Source organism: Dysidea avara, chromosome 1 (assembly GCF_963678975.1).
Source record: "Dysidea avara chromosome 1, odDysAvar1.4, whole genome shotgun sequence".
Lineage (NCBI taxonomy): Eukaryota > Metazoa > Porifera > Demospongiae > Dictyoceratida > Dysideidae > Dysidea > Dysidea avara.
The window spans coordinates 17,446,236-17,469,036 of record NC_089272.1 but is presented as its reverse complement, the minus strand read 5'-3'; the positions used below and the strand labels follow the sequence as shown (position 1 = coordinate 17,469,036).

The following is a 22,801-nucleotide window of genomic DNA, read 5'->3' as shown; positions in this document are numbered from 1 at the left end:
CACGTACATATGTACTTATATACATGCATTTCTGCTGGAAATGCAAATTCCAGTTAAAATACTGGCAATTGCAATTGAAATGATCTCAAGCAAGCTAAGTGCAAAATCTAATTATAACATGCCCTTCCAAAATAAATGCCTTTCTATAGGGGTTTGATGTACTTGGTGACTACTTAGCTTAGCGTAGCTACAACTAAAAGGAATACTTTCCATGTGCCCTACCACCTCCCCTAGCAACTAGTTTGACACATCAAGATTAGAGTCTAAACGTACACACTCATTATTAATAATGATGGATCTCTCTCAATGGAAATAATGGATAAAGTAGGTTACAATTGTTGAGTATGTAAAACAGCAAGTGGTACAGTGTACATTTTGGTACATTCACACACTGATATTTTTTTACAAATTTGTTAGAATTATACTTTACAACTGACCACTCTAGAGCTATACAAACACATGCAAAGCTAATACATAATACCAAGAGTTCATAATATTATAGGGGGGGAGAGTATCCTACTTCAGTATGCCCTGTACAAACGCGAACGGCCAAGTGTTTCCGTTTACCTTCGCTTTCTATCGGATATTGCATTACCACCTGAAGTGTAAAATTTCAAGCACGTGTTGTGGTGTGCTCGTGCCATATCGTTAACGTTTATTGATGTGAAGAAACTTGTGGGATGGAGACTACCCCAACGAGGCCATTTAGCCGTTCCAAGATCTGCCGCGATAATAGTAGCGATCCGGATTATGCTCCTGTCTCAAAACGGTTGCGAACGGAGCTCAAGGTTGCTCCTGATTTGCCAACCACGCACCTCTTTCTGGAAACTGAACCAACGCCAACATCCTCGCCAGCACCGCTGCTTGAAGGTTCATTATCGCTTACTAGTACCATCAGTGGTGGAGTAGAAGTGGTAAATCCAATCGAAGAAGAAATGTACGGAGAGACTTCAAACTCTAGTGAGGCACGCGTGTCTTCTGTGGAGAGCAGTGCTATGGAATTGATACCAAAAGACGATGAAAGTTCGAGGTCAGGTTTATCAGAGAATGACAGGAGTGTAGAACGTGATGGAATAAGTACTGTCCCGCCTCTAAGCCATTTCCAGCAGTTGGTTGTAGATAAGTTTCCTGAACTGAAGCCTACTTTTCTTGAAGATTCACACAAGAACAGCATTTTGGAAATTACTCACAGAACAGTACACTACCATCCACCTGCTGGATATGTAAATCGTGTAAGAATGGTCTTGTATGTGAACAGCAATGGAGATAGATATTGTTATAATGTTCAAGCTTTGCTAGTATCTGTGAAAGAGGGAGTGGTTTCTACGGATAAAGAATTTGTTGAGCTTTGCAACAGTTTACGGCATTGTAAGGGGTTTGTGTTTTGTCCAGGGATCAGCTATCAGAGATATCAAGATGAATACTATTCAGTGCTCCGTTTTCACAACAAGCAAGTTAACTTGAATGAATCTCCATTTCAGCGGGTAGAATCAAAAAGTTGCTTGCGTTGGTATAAGTTACCAAAGAATGCCACATTTGCAGAGCAAGCTTCTGATGAAGTTCTTTGTACACATTGCAAACGTCTTGTTTCACGCTTGGAGGATCGAAAAAAGATCTCAGAAAATGTCAGTCCTTGTAGGCGGGTCAAACGACAGTCTGCAAGCTCTAATTACCCAATAATGTATTTATCACCAGCTAGTGTAAAGAAACGGAAGGAAAATATGCAAGCAGAAAGATCCAAAGACAAGGCATTGTTAGCCAAATTTTCAAAGCTAGATATCACCTTGGATGATTCTCAGCATGATGAAATGTGTAGAATTACAGATGAATTGGAAACCCACCACAAGGATCAGCTGGAGGACATCTACCAGGAGGCTGGTGGTTCTAGAGAAGCTATTAAAGATATTTGGCAGGCAGACAAAGAACGAGCTGACTTTTACAAGGATCAGAAGAAAAATGGTATTTAACATTTAATTTGTATGTAATATTTTAATTTCGGTTTACTGATTAGGTTGTGGGAAGCGAGGGAACCGATGGAGTCTGGTTACTATTCGCATTGGTAAGGCATAACTACTCTGATATGAAATAGTATAGTATGTCCAATGATTTTTTTGGAATATTATTTTGCGGGACAAGGAGCACTACAAATGTCCGAACTTGATCAATTCTATTCTTGAGTTATTAAATGTTTTTGTGAATCAGCTCAATGTGGACATACTATATAGTTTGCTTTCTCTCTAATGTAGCTCTTTCTGTGTTTGTAAGAAGTCCTGCGGCATACGAGGCTTTGAAAAGCTTTAATATTCTTCACTTGCCTGCAAGAAGCACTTTGCAAGCATACACTGGATGTTTTCTTCATGAAGGAGGTGCATCATGGGAAAGCATAGCCAAGCAAGTTGAACTATTTCAACAATTTAAAGCATCGCAGAAGGCTCAAGGAAAATTGGAACCCCTTGCTGACGGTGTCCTGATTTTCGATGAAGTAAAGGTCATTTCACGCTTAATGTGGAACTCAAGAAGCCAGACTATCATAGGCCTGGCAATGAATGCTGAGGACCAGCAGTCTCTACATGATGTGTACGAGCTGTTCCACAAGGACAAAGCTGTTGAGCAAACAAGCTACATCATGCAGTTCTTGTGGCGTGACTTGACCTCATCTTTTGATATAGTTGGACCCTACTTCACCAGCTCAGAAAATTTTACTGCTAAAGTCATACATGCATGTGTACTTGAGACCATTCAATTATTTCAGGTAATTGCAATAAAAATAATATAAAGTATTGTAACTTAGATATGATATTCTTTTAGATACATGGATTTTCTACCAGCTTACTTGTATGTGACGGAGCAGCACCCAACCTGACTGTGGTGAAGTCGACACATGGCCATTCTGGGGCATACAATATCAACAGTGAATTAAGTGACCAGTACGAGGTTAAACCATATTTTGTTAACCCTTTTAATCCTCCCCATTTAATTCACTGGTTGATTTGCCCAAGTCACCAGGTAAATAATCAATCATTTCAATGTTTGCATTAATATGTGTATTTAGCTGAAGAACATGATCAACGCTCTCCACTCATCTCGTCCAGGTGGAACAAAACGTTTCACCTTGGATGATAAGCAGTTTGGTTGGCAAACAATAGTGGACATGTTTGACAGAGAATGTCAACGTGTAAAGAATGGTAATGCACGTATGATACCAAAGTTGCGTGAAGCACACATCATCCGTGACTCATGGATCAAGTTGAATGTAGCACCAGCAAAAATTATGCAGGTTAATTACAAACAGAAATGACATGAAATACTCATCATTCATTTCTTTTACAGCAGGAGCAAGTACTTGGTGAACTGTTTGACTACACTCAACAACATCAAGATGCTAATGTCATGTTTACTAGCCACTCCGAATCAGCCAATACAGCCTAACAAATTTCTGGCATGGCAAAGTAAGTAATAATTTGTAGTATTTATTGGTACATTGCTGTTGGCATCATTATGTGTATTTTTTTTGTAGCATGGGATTTACTGAGAATTTGTGTTTATGGATTTGAGTCTTTCTGCACCTATTTTTTAAACCGATATCCTAACCGATTTGTTAGTCCTCTACGAGTATCTGGCAGTGCAGTGGAATCTTTATTTAGCCAGTACAAGAGATCAGCAGGTGGCAAGCTGGATGCCATTAACTACCCGATTTCAAGAGCAGCCCATCTGATCAAGGAGACTGTATCTACCCATCATTCTGGTTCAGGATATAGGAACCAGTCTCTATGTACTTTTCAGGGAGATGTCTGCCTGAAAAGGAAACAGTACAACAAATTACAGAAGTAATACAAATATTTTTAATATTGTGAACAAATCATGAGCTAATTATTGTGTCCATAAGAATTATTTCTTTTTGCTTTTCAAGTTTACATGGTGGGTTAGTAGAGTATCCCTTAAATTTTGTCCAGAGACAGAAGCTGTTCCTTTTTTAATAGCAGATGTGGCTTTATAAGAGTCCAAAAATTCTTGAATGCGTGTGTTTGTCAGTTTTGATACAAATTCATGAAATACATCATCTATGACTGATGACTGGAAACTTTCCGTAGACTCGAAACGGCTTGTCAGAACAGCTGAGAACAACTCCTTATGCTTAGCTTCACTGTGAACACGCTTAACAGTTTCTTGTACCAGCAACTTTCCATACTTGCGAAAGCCTTCCTCATTGCAACACGTCTTCACAGTTCGATCTACTTCCTGCAAAAATGGTAGTACTTCTTCACAAGGAAAGTACATGTACCCTCTATCTCTATATTGTAAGTATTTTGGTACATGCTCCTTGTTTTTTGTGTTTAATGCTTGTAAAATATGAATCTCTTGAGATACCTTTTCTTTTTGCTTGGTTTGATCGGACTTCATGGATTTATAGCGGCCATGCAACATGCTTGCCAACGTTGCCCCACCAAATCGGTAGTACACATCAACAGGATCAACCGTGGCACATTGGGCAGCAGTTGTATCAGATGATACCTGCAATGCTGATTGGCTCCCTTTAAGCAGCTTATTGAAGACTTCAGCCAAAAAAACTAACATAAAGATCTTTGCCACTTCATGTCCAACCATTTGTGCTTCATAGAAGCTCACCCACTGTTGCCGAGCTAATAGCAGAGTGTTTGTGGTGGCATCAGATGGATCTAATGGTAGTTGGGCAAGTTCTGTAGTGCTTTTGACTAAAAAAATACTACACTTCTGGTGCCACTGAAATTGAAACGTTATAAACTTGTCCTTCTTCTGTGCACAGGCTAGATAAAGCTCGATAAACAAACTCTTTAGACATTTCACAACGAAAAAAATATCCTTGGGTTCAAATGCCAACGAAAACTCTTTGACTGAAGTGTTAACGTGCTCTGTCAACTTGTAGCGGGTGACATCTAAGCAAAACGCTGCTACCTCGGACAGAGATAGTACACGAACTTGCTTGACAAGGCTTTCCCGTTCCTTCTTAGTCGCAACCTTTCTTCGTCTTGCTTTCTTAGGAGCAGGTTCTGTTGGCAACTCATCAAAATCTGGAGACATCTCTACCACGCATTCTTCTAATCCCAAGTCAAACTGCTCTTGCCGTTCCATTTAGATCACACCATGTATTTTTGTGACTTCGCGTGATATCGATGATCACTTTTCGTCACGTGACTATTTAGCACCTGGATGTGGCAATAAGTATTGCATCATAACTTGGCCGTTCGCGTTTGTACAGGGCATACTGAAGTAGGATACTCTCCCCCCCTATAATATTATGAACTCTTGATAATACTGTACTGTAACAAACTAATGCATATCACTGTAATGTGTCAAACTAATGCATATCACTGTAATGTATCAAACTAATGCATATCACTGTACTGTACTGTATATCACTGTATCTGAGTCCTCTTCATCAACTGCATCAAGGGTGCCTGGAGTATTTACAACTACAAATAAAAACACAGAGAAATAGCACAGTGTGTTGATGCAGAACTATAATAACAAGCTATGTATTACGTGTCGGAAATAATGCACCTATAAATAATTGTGTTCCCCCACTACCTCCCTCCTCCTTGGGGGCATAGGTGGAGTTTTACAGGGGGGAATTAACACAAAACTATTGCCATACCATGGTACATTTAACAACCACTCATTAAGCGTCCAAGTACTTTTTGCTGCTGCATTGTATACAACATCAAATCTGCATATTGCAACTGGGTCTTATGGTGGGATTTGACAGGCTAGATATGGAAAACTTGATATTTGAATGTGTGCCAAATCTCCACCTTAGTCCAAGGGTGGGTGGCAGGGGTTGGCTGTTGAGGAAATATACTGATAGATTATAAACATTGCAGTCTGTTGTATGCTTCAAGTTCTGCTGTGTAATTTTTGTTATGAAGTTTCCCCAGCTTGTTCCACTGCCACTGTTAAAAGCCGAGTTATAGAAGTAGTCTTCAACTTTCAACAATTGTTACATCACACAGACATGTGGCCACATTTTACAATCAATAGTGCTGATTATTATCTTGTAGATAAAAAACACTAGTATGTTTGCAAATTGGTAACAGTAGTTCAGAAAAACTACTCTGTGAGCTATCACAAGAGCTGTTGTGGATTGACGGATATACAGAGTTCAATAATGTTATGCTTAAATTAGTTAGTCAGTCAGTTATTAGAAAGTTCTGGATACTAAACCAAAATAGCCAAGCTGTAAAAAAAGAGTGCGGCCCCCAAAAAAGCCAGGATGAAAAAAGATGTGAAATCCAAGGTGGCGGCCAAGAAATGGCTGTGATGGTAGGTTAATGGCAAAAATTTTAATTACGACAATTCAGGTGAATTTGCGTTGCCTCCTCCACTAGGATTCGGCACCAAATTCACCTGAATTGTTGTAATTAAAATTTTTGCCATTAACCTACAATCACAGCCATTTCTTGGCCGCCACCTTGGATTTCACATCTTTTTCATCCTGGCCTTTTTGAGGGCCGCACTCTTTTTTACAGCTTGGCTGTCTTGGTTAGGTATCACTTCTTTTTGCATTGCAAGCCACAAAGCCAGCCATTAACTGGCTTTTGGTGCTTCCTTCTAACTTGTTTGTTTTTCTTTTCTGCAGGAATTGTGGAACAAAGGAAGAAATTGTGTACAGCTTTTTGTCTGATTAAAAATATTGTGTATTTAACAATGAAAGATAATCACATACTGTAGATAAAAGTGACTTCTTATACGTACATAACTGAACTGTAGCTGAAACTCCCATTGTTTGTAGCTGAACTATTTTCAGAATGACTTGTTTCTAGCTGAACTCTCTACATAGTGATTTCTTTCCATCACATATTTCTACAGGGTGATTTATATGTAGCTGATCCATATAGGGTAACTTGTATCTAGCTGAGAACTCTACAGGGTGACTTGTTTGTAGCTGATCTCTCTACAGGGTGATTTGTTTGTAGCTGAACTCTCTACATGGTGGTTTCTTTGTACAGTAGCTGAACTCTCTACAAGGTGACTTCTTCTAGTTGAACTCTCTACACGGTGATCTTACACGGTGATCTTTTGTAGCTGAACTCTCTACAGGGTGACTTGTTTGTAGCTGAACCGTCTACATGATGGTTTCTTTGTAGCTGAACTCTCTACAAGGCAACTTCTTCTAGCTGATCTTTCTACAGGGTGACTTGTTTGTAGCTGAACTGTCTACATGATGGTTTCTTTGTAGCCGAACTCTTTACAAGGTAACTTCTTGTAGCCGATCTCTCTACAGGGTGACTTGTTTGTATTCAAACTTTCTGCATAATGGTTTCTTTGTAGTTGAACTCTCTAAAAAATTACTTCTTCTAGGTGATCTTTCTACAGGGCAATTTATTTGTAGCTGAATTCTCTACAAGGTGATTTGTTTGCAGCTGAACTCTCTACATGATGGTTTCTTTGTAGCCGAACTCTATGCAGGGTGATTTGGTTGTATTTGAACTCTCTACAGGGTGATTTGTTTGTAGCTGAACTCTCTACAGGATGGTTTCTTTGTAGCTGAGCTCTCTACAGGGTGATTTTTTTCTAGCTAAACTCTCTATAGGATGATCACTTCACAACTGAACCCTCTGCAAGGTGGCTTCTTCTATCTGATCTCTCTACAGTGTGATTTGTTTGTAGCTGAACTCTCTACAAGGTGACATTTTCTAACTAAGCTCTCTCTTGTTCCTAGCTGATCTCTCTACAGAGTAACTTGTTAGTAAAGCTGAAGTGTTTACATGGTGGATTTTGGTTGTTAAACTCTCTGCATGAAGACTTGTTTGTAGCAGAACTTCTACAGAGTGAATTGCTTGTAGCTGAACTCTCTACAGGGTGCATGACTTGTTGATAGCTGAACTCTCTTCAGTGTGACTTGTTATAATTATACAGCGATATATTTGTAGCTGAACTCTCTACAGGGTGACTTGCTTGTAGCTGAACTGTCTACAATACTAACTGGTTGCTGCTGAACTCCCTACAGCATAACTTGCAATGTAATAGAAATCTATAATGGAGAAAGTCATGAACTAGCTGAATGCTCTATTAGGGTTACTGTTCTATTAGAGTATCTCGATCTTGCATTTGCTACACGGAGTTGGCTTTGGAATCATATGTCAGTGGTTTGTAAACCGATTGTTCTGTACTACTGCAAGAACTTTCTACGATGAGTATTCCAGCTACATACCCATTTTCAGCTCACTGCTCTAAGTGGTTTTCCTGGTAGGCGTGAAAATTATTGCTATTTTTATTCATGAATCTCGATAGCGTAATTGTTACATACCTTCGATTTCGTGTCATATCTCCATGACCTTTATTTCGATTGTTTCAAACCACCAAAAGGCACTCCTACAATGGTTGATTTATTCACAAAACGATTTTCAACTCATTCCATTAAGTGGTTTACCCTGTAGGCGTGACAACAAATCAATCTGTTTTACGCGAATAATTTTGTCATAAATTTTTAAGCGTTCATCCGATTTACGCCAAATTAGATGGTAGGATTCGCCTTTGGACTCCCTTTCTGTATGCCAAATGTCAAGGCGATCGGAATACGTGTTTTCATTGTATAGCAATTTTGCAAGTGTGCGAAAACACGAAGAAGAAGAAAACCCCCCCCAAGAAAAATAATCAAAACTTTGGCTGCTCGTATCTCGGAAATGGCTTGCGTGATTTCCTTCAAATATGGAATGTAGACTCCCCTAGCTGGTGGACAACTCTGCAGCAAATTTGGTTTCAATCGGATAAGGTATCACCGAGATACAAAGATGTGAAATGATGTTTTCTTTCTTCCTGTCAATATATCCATGGTGTGGCACGCCGGCTTGTTGGGCCGCACGACACACTACCGTGTGCCTTGATTCCATTATGAAAACTTATTGGAAGAGTTTTGGCTTTGCTTTGAAGGAATTTTAGGCTTGTTATACTGTACCTAACCAATACAATGAAGGAAAAGTGAGACTTTTTATTGGATGATCCCTACTATACAGTACTAACGTACTCTATGATCAGCAAACTCAGTACAGCTTAAAAGTACACTGTAATTTCACATAACAAGTGTGTACTGTATGTAACACATCCACATTACTGATGCATTCAGCCAATCATAACTCAAACTAGTATTTTAAAATTGTTAATTTAAAAATGAAGTAGGGATCTATGCAATAAAAAGTAGTGAAACAAGACATGAATGATGGTATTACAGCATAGCTTGATGGGAAAGTCCCTACTTTGGCACATTAGCTATAATGTTGCTCAATGCCAAAGTAGGAACTGTTCCCATCAAGCTATGCTGTAATACCATCATTTATATCTTGTTTCACTACTTTTTATTGCATAGATCCCTACTTTATTAACAATTTTTAAAATACTAGTTTGTTTAGTTTTTTTTGTTGTAGTACAGCTACATGGCTAGTTACAGCTTATTAAAAGTACGTACTGTGCCCAAATTGGAAACACATAGGCCCATAGTAACGTGCATAGCTTACCTTTGACCTTAGTAGCAGTGGCACTCAGATCTATGACCTGTCTCAGTACGATTGTACGCATTCTATTCACCCGGACCGGAAGTTGTTCAAACGAGCAGGCACTTTCAGTTGTCTGGAGCTTAGTCTCAACTAACAGGATGATGTAATACAATTTCCACTTGAGTACTATCCAATCACATGAATCACTCGCTGATCTAACCATCCAGCACTGAGTGGCTGAGTCAGTGTGTTCAGAGGAACAAGCCGTCAAGTATCAGTCCGTCTCAAATCTCTTTGTTGGTGGCAGTCCAGGAATTGGCAAAAGTTGAAGTGACAACTCAGCAGCCTTAATGTTTTATGTGCAACACTTGAAATTATAAGCGCCCTGCTCTTTCAGCAGCATAAGCGCTTTCTAAAATAATTTTGTGATGTCTACAGAAAAGTGTTGATACGGAAAATTAATGCCTCGGTATGGTTTCAATGCTTGAAGAAGAAGACAACCAACCTGATTGAAGATAAACGGAAAGACAAGGCGCAAAGGGTGTAGACTCATGGGAACCCCAACAGGCACATCCCACTGGTGAGTTTGTTGTTGTGGTATAAAATGGTGATCGTGTGCTGCTTCTTTTGGGCTCTAGGCTTGCAACTGTGGTCAGGCAGTGAGTGAGACAGTGAGGCAGCGAGACTAAAATTGGAGTTTTTGACAATATTTTAAAATTTTATATCCGGCCACCTGTAAGCGTTTTGTTGTATTTAATACTGTTTTATGTACTATATGGACTACTGCTATTCTGTAAAGGTGATGTTTGCCACGTAAAATGTCTGTAGTATGATTTTAAAGGTGGAATTTTGGGCGGCACATGAAACATTCACCACGATCCCTACTTAAACGGTACGACCGTACCTTTTGATATATGGTTAAGGCTATAAGCTTGATTTCTTCACTGTTCAACATTAACTGAGACATGCCTTTTTGCCAACTACAGCGGCTACATTCCAAGTATTATGGACTTACGTTAGTCCTCCCATCTTCCTCAACTACTATGTAACTGGATAACTGATTCATGGTAGTGTGTGATGGCTTAGCGAAGCTGGCTGTCACAAGAATCATCCATAATTATTTTATTGATTGCATACGTACTTCTTATACTGTTCTTCATTGGTATAGTGTATATTAAGTGGAACACAGCTGAAAACAAAGCAAAATGACCGCATCGTTTTTCAATCATCGATAGTCAGATGCTGGGTTAAATCACTAAATTTCTATCATACTGTATGTCAGGCCAGCACCATTGTTTCCTTTAATGTGGTATGCATTGGTTCAACAGTTATATAATTTTAAGGTAAGTAAACAAGTGTAAGGAAAAGTTAGAAATTGTATGAGTAGGAATTATAGAATACTGTTAATTTTATGCTTCAGATCAGGAAAGTTAGTCTAAACCAATGTGGGCTGATGCTTCATTATTCATTACAAACATTCATCCTTCTGACTGTTTTATTAGAGTTAGCTGAATGCTCTGTTAGAGTATTTCCATCTTTTACTAATTACCATCTCTCTGATTGAAACTCCTTCTCCAGATATTGGGGTTGGTCTTTTAGCTCATCTAGCCTCCATTTCTGTGCCTAGATATGCATCTACCGAGCATAAGCACTTAAATAAGTTTGTGGCATCTACTCAAGGAAGGGAACAATGTGGTTTCATTGCACAAAAAAGGGCAAAGACCAGCATTGAAGATAAGAGGAAAGACAAGGCACAGAGGGTACACACTTATCAGAACCCCAAAAGGCACATGCCGTTGGTGTGCTTGTTGTTGTGGTGAAAATTGGTGGCCATGTGCTGCTTTGTTTGGCCTCCAGTCAGTCAGGCAGGCAGACAGGCATGCAGGCAAGCTGGCAAATAAAAATTCGACTTTTGGTGATTTTTAAAATTCTATATCTTGCTGCCTATAAACGTTTTCTTGTTTTTAATGCTGTATTTAATGTAAGATGAACTGGTATTATTCCGTAAAGATGAATTTTGTCACATAAGATGTCTCTAGGATGATTTTTTAAAGGCAGAGTTTTAGGTACCACAGGCTTGCATCACTTTCGGAGGGATTCTTACTTAAACAGTTCTACTGTACTGTTTGATATAGTTATATAGTTTCAATACATATCAGATGAATTATTATATCTCACTGCCTAAATTTGGTTATTATTATGACATCATGCAAGTTTTTGCCATTATTCCATCATCTCAATGTTTGATGATTACAGCTACAGAGGTTAAAACTAGCTTTGAAATCCCCCCACTCTTCACTTGAAAACTGCATCTCTTACCACTGTATCAAGCCTTTCCAAACGTGTGTTACTTCTTTTGTTCTGCTTTGTAAATGATCTATAGGTTTCTAGCCTTGCACAGATAAGGTAGAAATACTAATATCTCTTCCAAAACAGTTTTTATTTACTTCAGATAACCTATTATAATTGCTTACGGCTAATCGAGTTAGTATTTTACTGTACCTACAGTAATATGGATCAAATTGTACCTACTGTTTTAAATTGATTCTGGTGAACTTTGAGACATCATGAAAGCTAAAATGGCTACAGTTTCTGGGGGTGGGGCACAGTCTCTAGTCCCTCTGCTGCCAGAAATTCTATACTGTGGTCAGTCCCCCTCACTTCAATTACTTACTCCACCACTGCTTAATTACAATCAAGTACAGTACTTATTACAATTCATTCATAAAGTGATTAGTATAACGATATATTGCTCATGACATGTACATGCACATTAATTAACATTTAATTTATTGTGTTTGTCCAAGAAAATTAAACTGATGGTTTTACAGCAATAGGTCATCTGAAAAGTAAGCATGAAATACATTAATATCCTAGAAGGTTGGCCTTTTAAACAACAACTCTATTCAGACTGCCACTTGTATTTATTTGGAGAATTTAGCTGGCGATAATAGTATCCAGCAGATTATTATTTCATTGTCACTTTTGACGGCTCATGTTTACTTCCTGTTGTAACTTACTTGTTTTACGGGAAACTTCAGTATACAAAGGATTAGATATGCCCGTGTTTTCTGTTACATTGACAGTAGGGGTTTTAGGTGAACTGCTGATGTTTCCATGATGAGCTGAAATGAAAAGTAATGAGTACCGCCTAAATACAGTATTATTTTGTAAATTACAGAAGTATACACTGCGCTAAATGTAATACTCATAATATTAAGTATGTTAATTGTGATTTTACTATTGGACCATATCTCATTGATTACAATACAGCATTGAAACTGGGTCACTTCTGCTGACCCAGATGACCCACTGATCTGGATAGCAATCCAGGTCAGACCTGGATGTGACCTGGATTAATTAAAGCCGAGGCGTGCGATAAGAGCTATGTTTCGGGTAGTATCGAGCAAGCGAGACTACATTTTGAGCATTCGATTAGTGTTGAGTAAACAAGTAGTTGTGTGATAAACTAAGCTGGTAAGTTTATAATTTAAAATCAGTCAGTGGGTTTGGTTCCAAGTAACTACTGTGAGTTTACAGACAGCAATTGAGTGTGGCTTCGTATATACCTACTATTACAATTTCCCGATATATTAAAGTGGGTGTGGCTCACAAAAGTAAACTACTTATCTTGCTGCAAGGCTTGACTATATACAACTCATACAATAATCAATTAGTGGGCATGGCTACACGTAAGCTTGTAGACAGCAACAGACACAGTTTCGTGCTACAGACTGCACTTACTAATAAATGGGCGTGGCTGAGCATATGTTTGTAACATGATAAATGGGCATGGCTCATGAAAGAGCTACACGACTGGTGTTTATAAGTTCAATGTCGTCAAACGATCAATTTCGTTTCTCACGTGATCCAATCCGGGGATAATTTGTAAACCGGGTTGGACCCAGATGACCTGGAGAAAATGTGACCTGGTTGACCCAGATGGCCCAAACCGGTTTCAATGCTGTTACAGTATGTAGACTTTAATTACCACAGCCATGAACAAGCAAGCACAAAATTATTATAAAGAAATTATCAGCATTAATTGGTTAATATATCAAAGTTGCTAAGCTGCCTACAGAATTTTACTATAAAGTGTATTATGTAGTAGAGTTCCACAGGTTCTAGGGTTCTAGAGGTTCCATGGTTCCAGAGTTCCAGAGGTTCCAGGGTTCCAGAGTTTCCAGAGGTTCTAGGGTTCCACAGGTTCCAGGGTTCCAAAGGTTCCAGGGTTCCAGAGGTTCCAGGGTTCCACAGGTTCCACAGGTTCCAGAGGTTCCAGGGTTCCAGAGGTTCCAGGGTTCCAGAGGTTCCAGGGTTCCACAGGTTCCAGAGGTTCCAGGGTTCCACAGGTTCCACAGGTTCCAGAGGTTCCAGGGTTCCAGAGGTTCCACAGGTTCCAGGGTTCCAGGGTTCCAGAGGTTCCAGGGTTCCACAGGTTCCAGAGGTTCCAGTGTTCCAGAGGTTCCAGGGTTCCAGAGGTTCCAGGGTTCCAGAGGTTCCAGGGTTCCACAGGTTCCAGAGGTTCCAGGGTTCCACAGGTTCCAGGGTTCCAGAGGTTCCAGGGTTCCAAAGGTTCCAGGGTTCCAAAGGTTCCAGAGGTTCCAGGGTTCCAGAGGTTCCAGGATTCCAGAGGTTCCAGGGTTCCCCAGGTTCCAGGGTTCCAGAGGTTCCAGGGTTCCAGAGGTTCCAGAGGTTCCAGGGTTCCAGAGGTTCCAGGGTTCCACAGGTTCCAGGGTTCCAAAGGTTCCAGGGTTCCAGAGGTTCCATGGTTCCAGAGGTTACACAGGTTCCAGGGTTCCACAGGTTCCAGGGTTCCAAAGGTTCCAGGGTTCCAGAGGTTCCAGGGTTCCAGAGGTTCCACAGGTTCCACAGGTTCCAGGGTTCCACAGGTTCCACAGGTTTCAGGGTTCCAGAGGTTCCACAGGTTCCACAGGTTCCAGGGTTCCACAGGTTCCACAGGTTTCAGGGTTCCAGAGGTTCCCGGTACTGAGCTAGCACACTGACTGAATACAACTTAGCTACTAACTTTCGACATGTTTCTCTTACTCAAGCTGATGCAATAGCTATGCCACTAAAGTAAGCAGCTTTTATCACCATTCTTCCACAGTAAAATGTCTGGATCTTAAAAGCACAGGTAACAGGTAGCTAAATTTTCAAGTGGATCGAGTGCTCTGTGCTGCCTTTTTTAGGTAAAGTACAATGTCCTTTTCACTGCTGGCTAACCATTTTCTAAGACAGTTAGACACCAAGACCAGCAATTTTGTGTAAAAAATCTTCATGCATAGGAGATGTTAGAATGATGCAATAGAAACCTCAGCTATGACTCAGTTTCAATGTTGCATCATTCTAACATCTCCTAGCTCCTTTATTCCTCAAAGGCACTGGTATTTGGTGTCTAACTATAACATAAAATATTTCTATAGTGATTTGTAATGGTAATGTTTTGGGAAGAGACACTGGATATTTACAATTACTATTTATTCCAAAGATCATTACTTTATTAGCAAAACATTTAGCATAGCAACATGTACAAAGAAGAAGAATTTATTTAAAATACACTGCAGCATAGCATAATAGGTAAATATAAGAGCATATACTTAGAGTATATTGAACCATATATGTTGAATGTCAGCCACAAAATCATATGCACTACATATCTATAGTACTCACCATCATGTGAAGCATAGTGAGATGGATTGTCATTAGTACATTGCCCAGTTTTTGCTGTTTTTAAATTTGTGGTATCACTATATTCAACAAAGGACATTCTCTACAGGTAAAACACAACAGAAATAACTAACATCCATAATTCAGTGAATATTAGCTAGACACAAACAGTTTCAATACATATACATCCCATTAAAACTTAATTATTAGCTTACTCCTTTCTGGAGGGTAGATAAAACTCTACTGGCAAATGATCGTAACTTGCTTGAAGTAGAGGTTCTGACCTGGAGAACAAAACAGACATCACACATAAACTACACTAATGCAGCCATAGAGGTTTTCCAACAAACCAACAGTTAGTAACTAGTTTCTGTAACATTTATTTTATGCTTGAGCCATTTGTGCATTATGACTTTAGTTGATCACATAATGTTATAGATTAAGACTTTACTGCCTATGATATTCAATTAAAGCCAGCTAGTAGAGTTGTACTGTATACATTAGCAAAAGATACATAGGAATATGTCATTAATTTCAGCTAGTAGAATAAGTAAACTAGTTAAAGTGATAAGCATACCCAGGTAGGTAAGCTGGACAGTAAGGATGCAGACTTATATACTTTATAATCTAATATTCTAAAAGAACAGTCACATGTGGCAAATATCATGGCAAGCACATGCAGCAATGTATAGCACTACTAAAGCTTTCATTATTAAATTTTAAAAATGTCACACATGCTATACAGTACTGCCTGCATAGCCAATAATCACTTTTGATAGGAATATTGCACTTAGTCTAGTATTATTGGTCTTGTTTGTAGGATGTGGCCACTGGCCTTAATATTGAAGTGGCCATATTAATAAAATTAAATCGATTGAGTAAGTACTGGAAAATCCATCAGGATTTGCTAGGCCTGGTCACTATAACAAGGTGGTATTATTAATGAGGTGGCTGCTAAGTGAGGTATCACTACATACTAAACAGTTTTCTACTGATTCAATGATTGATTGGCTGGCTGTAAACTTCAGACTGGCATATATATTCATTATTCAGACTAGATATTTTCAGATAAGCAAATGTCACTAGCATGCCACACAACCATAAGATATATAAGGCACTTGTATCTGTATCTTATATCTCCCACTTTCTTATAGCACAAAGGTGTTGATTGTGGATAGTACATTAATGGCTTCAGTGGGCTTGCTATCACGTAAGTACAATTTTTAGGATTCACCCATAATTTTTTTACACCGCATTTGCTTGTCAAGATGGGTAGATGATATGCTGGTATGGTTCACGTAGTTTTTTCCATATGTGAAGATGTGTATCTAGGCATAGCTGAGAAAAAGCAAAACAAATGCTTCCCTTGCAAGTAATTAATTTGGAGCAGGCAGATTTGTGACTGGGCCTGTGAGAATAGGGCACATGATTTTGCCTACTTTATCAAACTTTCATCACTCATAACATTTATACCATTATGCTATGGCAATGCAATTATCAACTCTTAGTAAGCATTTAGTGGGCTTTATGATGCAAGTTACAGAATGCAAATATTTTGTTCCAATACTGAGATATGACCTGTAGAGTGATGGGGTGTAGTTTGTGCCCACATGCTCTGTTTTCGCAGGCCCGGTCATGTATCTTAATGAACTAGCTGTAAAACTAGACATGGTAAACCACACCTCTTAATCTATTGTACACATATAGCTCACATGAGACAAGGGAGATTGAGATATCTTAATAAAGCAGTCACAGCCACAGATGCATATGCTATACTAATTTAAAAATGAAGTAAGGTTCCAACAATAAAAGTAGTGAACAAAGATATACGAATGATGGTAGTTATTACAACATAGCTATGTGGAAAAATCCTTACTTTGGCATACTGTATCTTCACTTCATTTTAAAATTAATAATTATTTAATTGTACCACAATAGTTTGTATTCATAGTTTCCAATTTTCATTATAAACTTAATCTTAAAAATGAATCCAGATAGGCACAATAATTACTACAATAATGTGGTACTAAAGTAACAACTTTTTGTTACTATTAAATCTATTCACTAACCTTATCTTGTCTCAAGACATAAAATATGAATATGAAAAAGCCCTATTAAAAGCAAACACAATACTGGTGTTATTAACATAATATTATAGCTACCTGCAGAGAATTCAAGACTGCAAATATACATGCAAAAATGGTAGTATCCTCATTAACAGCAAACAGTCCAATAACCCATGTACTACCAAGTAATGGTAACAACACAATAGCAGCTATGACCATTGACCTGCAATATGGTGTAATTGCCAAAAATAAATAAGCATACCTAAAGATGTATATAAAATACAGCCTTAATTTATATGCAGTGTTACAGGTTATAGTTCCATACATACACCCTGTACATACTTAGCTGTCTGAATGTGAGTTGACTGTTGTGGGGAGTTCCTTTTGCTTCCATACACAATTATCATGGATTTGAATAGGAAGATTAAATTCACCTGTAAATATTATTGATTAGTGTATGTAGAAGTTGTGCAATCATAATTATTATGTAGATGAACTGATTAATAGTGACATACATATGTACAACATGAAATTGTAAATCTTAATAGTAGAAGGACCGTTGCATTGACAGGAGTTGATCTATATAGAGGGTTTCAAATGGTTCTATAGTCCCTGTCCTTTTAAAGAGCCTCTTAATCAGCTGTTGATAAGTTTTTCTTAATCTAGTACACCAAAGCCAGTTAATCAGTCAAAGAAATACTTATTGCAAACACTTATTGCAAACACTTATTGCAAACACTTATAGTGGCAAACCATTTATTTTCCCTCTCTTTATTGCAGTCATATGAAACTGCTACCCAAGCATTTTCATACACAATAAAGATAATTTCAATAATGGTGCTCAGAGGCATAGCCAGGATTTTTTGAAGGGAGGTTCCAACAGCAGTGTTGAGTTACCTGAAGTAGGGGTCTGGGGGCAAAGCCCCCAGCCACTGAGAGACTTTCAATATTTTAATGAATCAAAACTCTATATTTATGCAAAAAATAGTACATTAATTATAATGCGTAAGCTATATAAGTGCCCCTGGGATGAAGCTTGTACTATACCTAGTGGAAACAGATAGAATAACATAGAGACACATATAGACATCTGTAAGTGATAGTTATCCCATTGGTATAGGAACCATGAAGCCACTGGTACAAATGGAACGACTTACAATCAAAACATTATAACTATAAGATATGCATAGCATGGATTTATTCTGCATGCCCAGGCGATGAAGTACTGGTATTTTATATCTTTAAACACTGCACACCAAAGCTATAGCATTATAAGGTCACGCTCAGTTTTGCATTTATTAAATGTTAGAATGTCTGAAAAACTCCACTGATGAAGTTCCTTAACACAATGGATATTTATATGCATAGTATACGTGACTGCTCTATTAGAGTATATTGATTTTTTATACAAGCTTTCAAGAGGACTCGTGTTCCTACTGTAAATCCTTCCCTGAGAGATGAATGCAAGCATTATCAATGGTTGTGCTGTGCCATACACTACTACTCACTCATTTTGTCCTGCCACACTAAATGGTGAGTTAGGGTCTTGCTGTAAAACTCAAAAAGTCTAAGGGGGGTTCCTGAACCCCTGGGAACCCCCCTCCCTATGTTCCTGTGCTACTGGTACAGCTATTTTTGTACATTCAACAGTTGGAGAGTAATTATTTATGGTAAAATATTGCTACTAGATAGCTAGTGCAATTACAATGTTCTAGAGTTGAATCCATGTTTTAAAAGTCTGTATCCAACCCTTATTGAACTACAGTAAAACTAATCAAAGTGGTTACTTTGTTTACTTTGTTTACTGTAGTTTGGAGGTACAATTTTTGCTTTGCAGTTATATCATCATATGTCTAGCACCATTCCTTCACCTGTTGCAATGTTATAGAAGTTCACTATTGATAAATTTATGTTATACATTTGAACAAACTTTATACATTACTTGTGAACATGTGAGCAAGTATACATGTGAACAAACTTTTATACATTGCCTAATTTAAAACTAGCATGAAATATGTGACCATATTTTTACAAAGCCAATCCAAATTGCACATCAGGCAAAATCAAACTACCACCACCAGTGGATAGCTACACTATCGTACTACTAGATTTGACTACTCAATCTACTCAAGGCTGTTTTTAACAGACGTCTTTTCTGGGTGGTGTTGAGATCTTGAATGGCAGTTCCTGGCCTTGTGGAGGGCCTGGCTTGGCAAGAATCATTGGTTTACTGGTGGATGGCTTGGATAGATGGATTTTCAATTGATTTCACTACATATCAGCCAATAAGAATCCAGCACAATATTGTACACTGTTAAAAAAAGGTGTTTATAAAACACCTTTTGGGGTGCTATAGCTGCCATTTATACCAAGTTCCTCTAAGGGTGTTATAACTTTCGATTGCGGGTTTCATTTTAAAAGGCTCTAAAGTGAATTACTGCATGGTTGTCACAAGAAATAATACAGTGTATATGCACAGGTACAAGATAATGCCATCACACTGTCATCTTACTGTAATTAGCACCTACACAAATCTATTGCATGTACATATTATGCATGTGCATGAGATACATCAGTAGTAGAGTCACATGCTATATGTCTTCCATTGTTTTGCCTTCTTCATTGTTTATGATTTAATGTACGTGCAATGTTAGCTGGAAGGTATTTTTGTTTGTAAATGCTAGCCTGTATGCTCTTATTGACTTACAAACTTAATGTGTGACCGAATTGTGATAATTTTATTAACTAAACCAGGTGTACATAAACACCAAAGGGTGTTGACGAATGCCAAGAAGTGTTCAAAATTGAATTAGTGCAGTGCAAACACCCAAGGATGTTCCTACCACACCAAAGCAGGTGTGGGTGTTTAGGTAACACAGCAACATAGGTGTTTGAGAAACACCCAACTTTAACAGTGTAATCTCATGTCTAGACTCCAATCGTGGTCTTCCTCCATTTTTAAGTCTATTTCTTGCCTAACATACCACCCCCACCCTTCGCCCCTTTGTGAACACTCGTGGTACTACTTCACTCAACCAACCATAGGCGGATCTGAGGGGGGGCCAAGGGGTGCTGTGCCCCCCCTGGCCTTTCTCTTGCCCCCCTTGGGCTCACAGTTGATACCAGAAACTGGAATCATGTATTCATACTGTATTCAGAAGTATAGAAAGCAAATGGGCAAATAGAAGACAACAATTGTAAATGTACTTTACAGTTATACTGTACATTGTAAAGAAAGTGAGACATATAAGTTTGAATTTTTGTGCCAAGATCGAGATACTCTAATAGAGCAGTCACTACTCTAATAGAACAGTCACAATTGTAATGTCATTACAACAATACTAGCTATAGCTACACCTTATTTCTATTTAGCACACTTTACCATCAAATAGGCTTTATCTCAATTAGGCTAACTAATCTTTATATTATGCATTGTAAGCATACACTTTGTTAGCTAAATGCTATCAAAAATGCTCCCAGATTCAAACCTAGGAGGTCTAATTTTAAAATTTTTTTCGCCCAACTACAGTCTTACAACCGTATGTCTATCATTCATCCAACTATACTGAATGAAGTTATGTAACTGAATATAACTTGTGTACTAGAATTCCTCTTAGTGGAATAAACACTTTTGTACACTAAAACTTTTTGCCCCCCCTGACAATGCCTCCTAGATCCGCCTATGCAACCAACTGCTCAGATTTTCTAGTGGGAAACTCTACAAGCAGCTACAAGTACTGGAAGTGGTATGAAAGGTAATAGATTGATGCATCTTTTGCATAAATTTCGTACTAGTGCTTGCTACGTATCCTTGGAAAGTTAGACTGACTTTAAAAACCATTTATCTCAAAACTTCTAATGTGTGATTTGGATCATTTATCTAAAATCAAGTCACATATAAAATTCAACTAACCGCTATGATTAGTAGCATTGGAGCAACAAAAGTCCATATGGTTCCTTTTTTTTCTGACAACCAGCACCTTTGATGGAGTAACCATTATTATAACTTTCAAATAATTATCCGACAAGTGAATGTGTCACAATAAAAACACACAATAACATCTTGACATATTATTTCAAGCAATTAGTCAATAGAATTAGTATTATACCTGTTTTTCAAGGTCTCTTGACAAAAATCTGTAATACTAGTTTGATTGGCTAAAATATAGTGTAATTCTATTGGAATCACCTGTCCAATTTGACAACTATATAGTGTTGCCATAATGGTAGATGCCTCATAGCATTGCAACATTGTGATGTAACAACAGTTGTCGTGCAACCACTACTAAGATAAACACCACTTTGGTGCCATGGTAATGGTTGCTAGACAATACTTAATAAGTACAATTGGTCTTTGGCAGCAGTCATTTTTTTAATTTCCGTTACAAAGTAACAGCTGCTATGATTGTCAGATTACTTTGTAATATAATGTCTGGTTGTACTATTTGGGTTTAATTGTTCTTGCTGGAAGAAAAGTGCTCAGCTTCACCCAGCATTCTTTTACCTTTCTTGTTTACAATGCTTGCACTATTAATCCTGAATACTGCAGCCATCAATTCTATTACATAATACTAATACACAACATGAGACACATACGACCATTGTGATTAACATAAATATCAGGTATTATTATGGTCACCATTCTACTAGTCACTGAATCTCTCTTACACATGCAGGCACAGTATGTTGTGTGATAGCAATGTTTATTTAAATGACCTCTTGCTATAGTACTTCATACATGTTTCAAGTACAAGGGGTAGGACAAGACACATGCAACCATTTGTTTGTGCCAGGTCATTGCATGCTTGTGTAATGTGGTCATATTTGCAGTATACTAACGTTCTGTCTGTTCCATAATAGTCATGTGCTACTCCAGCAGATATGGCCACAATTGGTATTGGAAGTCCTAACACAGAGAGATTCAATAAGAAATTAAACAAATGCACAAATGATTTCTTATAAAAACATCATGCATTATTAATTTTTGTGATATTTCAAGCATAAAATTTATAATACTACTTATCAACACTCAGTCGCTAACTACACAAACCCTGTATATACATACAAAATTATTTCAAGCATTGGTACAAAGTTTCAGCACAGTCAAAGCATGCAACTATAAAACTCATTGCAACAAAGTGATAATATTAGATGTGTAAATCAAAAAAGCCTCCAACTACATAGCTATTGCAAATTTGTGACCATAATTTCTGAAAATGGGTCTTCTACACAATTTAATTTATCAACTTTGACCATTCATACCTTTAGATTGAAAAAGGATATTGACTTGAAATTATTTTGGTTAGAAGTGAGTACCAACATACGTAGCTTAATAGATGGGAAATTTTTCATGCTATATGTATTATGTTAAAGCATAGCCGTGAGTGCTATATGAAAAATAAAGTACGAGGCGCACAGCCAAGATGCTAATAAAGCACGAGGAGAAGTCGAGTGCTTTATTAGCATCGAGGCCAAGTGCTGAGTATTTTATTTTTCATATAGCATGAGCAAGGCAATGCTTTAAATAATTTATAGAACTTTCTAGTCGTGTAGCTTCACCATACCACTAGGTAGGGTCCGCAACGCGAAGAATCGATA

General features: G+C 38.1%; 2 protein-coding genes across 2 annotated transcripts in view; one reads left to right on the top strand and one right to left on the bottom strand.

The window, feature by feature from the left end:
• Positions 1-313: 313 nt before the first annotated feature.
• Positions 314-22,801, bottom strand: part of LOC136263545 (adhesion G protein-coupled receptor L3-like) — a 75,251-nt gene continuing 52,763 nt past the window's right edge. The window contains exons 17-26 of the mRNA XM_066058179.1: positions 22,043-22,109; positions 21,117-21,183; positions 17,546-17,637; positions 17,300-17,426; positions 17,207-17,248; positions 15,353-15,421; positions 15,141-15,240; positions 12,488-12,592; positions 5,294-5,450; positions 314-481 (exon numbers count right to left, since the gene is read on the bottom strand). Of these exons, the coding sequence (XP_065914251.1) occupies positions 5,374-5,450; positions 12,488-12,592; positions 15,141-15,240; positions 15,353-15,421; positions 17,207-17,248; positions 17,300-17,426; positions 17,546-17,637; positions 21,117-21,183; positions 22,043-22,109 (746 nt within the window). The 3' untranslated portion in view covers positions 314-481; positions 5,294-5,373. The remainder of the gene's footprint in view (positions 482-5,293; positions 5,451-12,487; positions 12,593-15,140; positions 15,241-15,352; positions 15,422-17,206; positions 17,249-17,299; positions 17,427-17,545; positions 17,638-21,116; positions 21,184-22,042; positions 22,110-22,801) is intronic.
• Positions 481-5,258, top strand: LOC136258138 (uncharacterized). Its single transcript, XM_066051450.1, has 7 exons — positions 481-1,959; positions 2,012-2,059; positions 2,247-2,752; positions 2,809-3,006; positions 3,053-3,277; positions 3,331-3,449; positions 3,518-5,258. Exons 1-6 carry the CDS (start codon positions 681-683, stop codon positions 3,427-3,429), a joined length of 2,355 nt encoding a protein of 784 aa, XP_065907522.1. The 5' UTR covers positions 481-680; the 3' UTR covers positions 3,430-3,449; positions 3,518-5,258.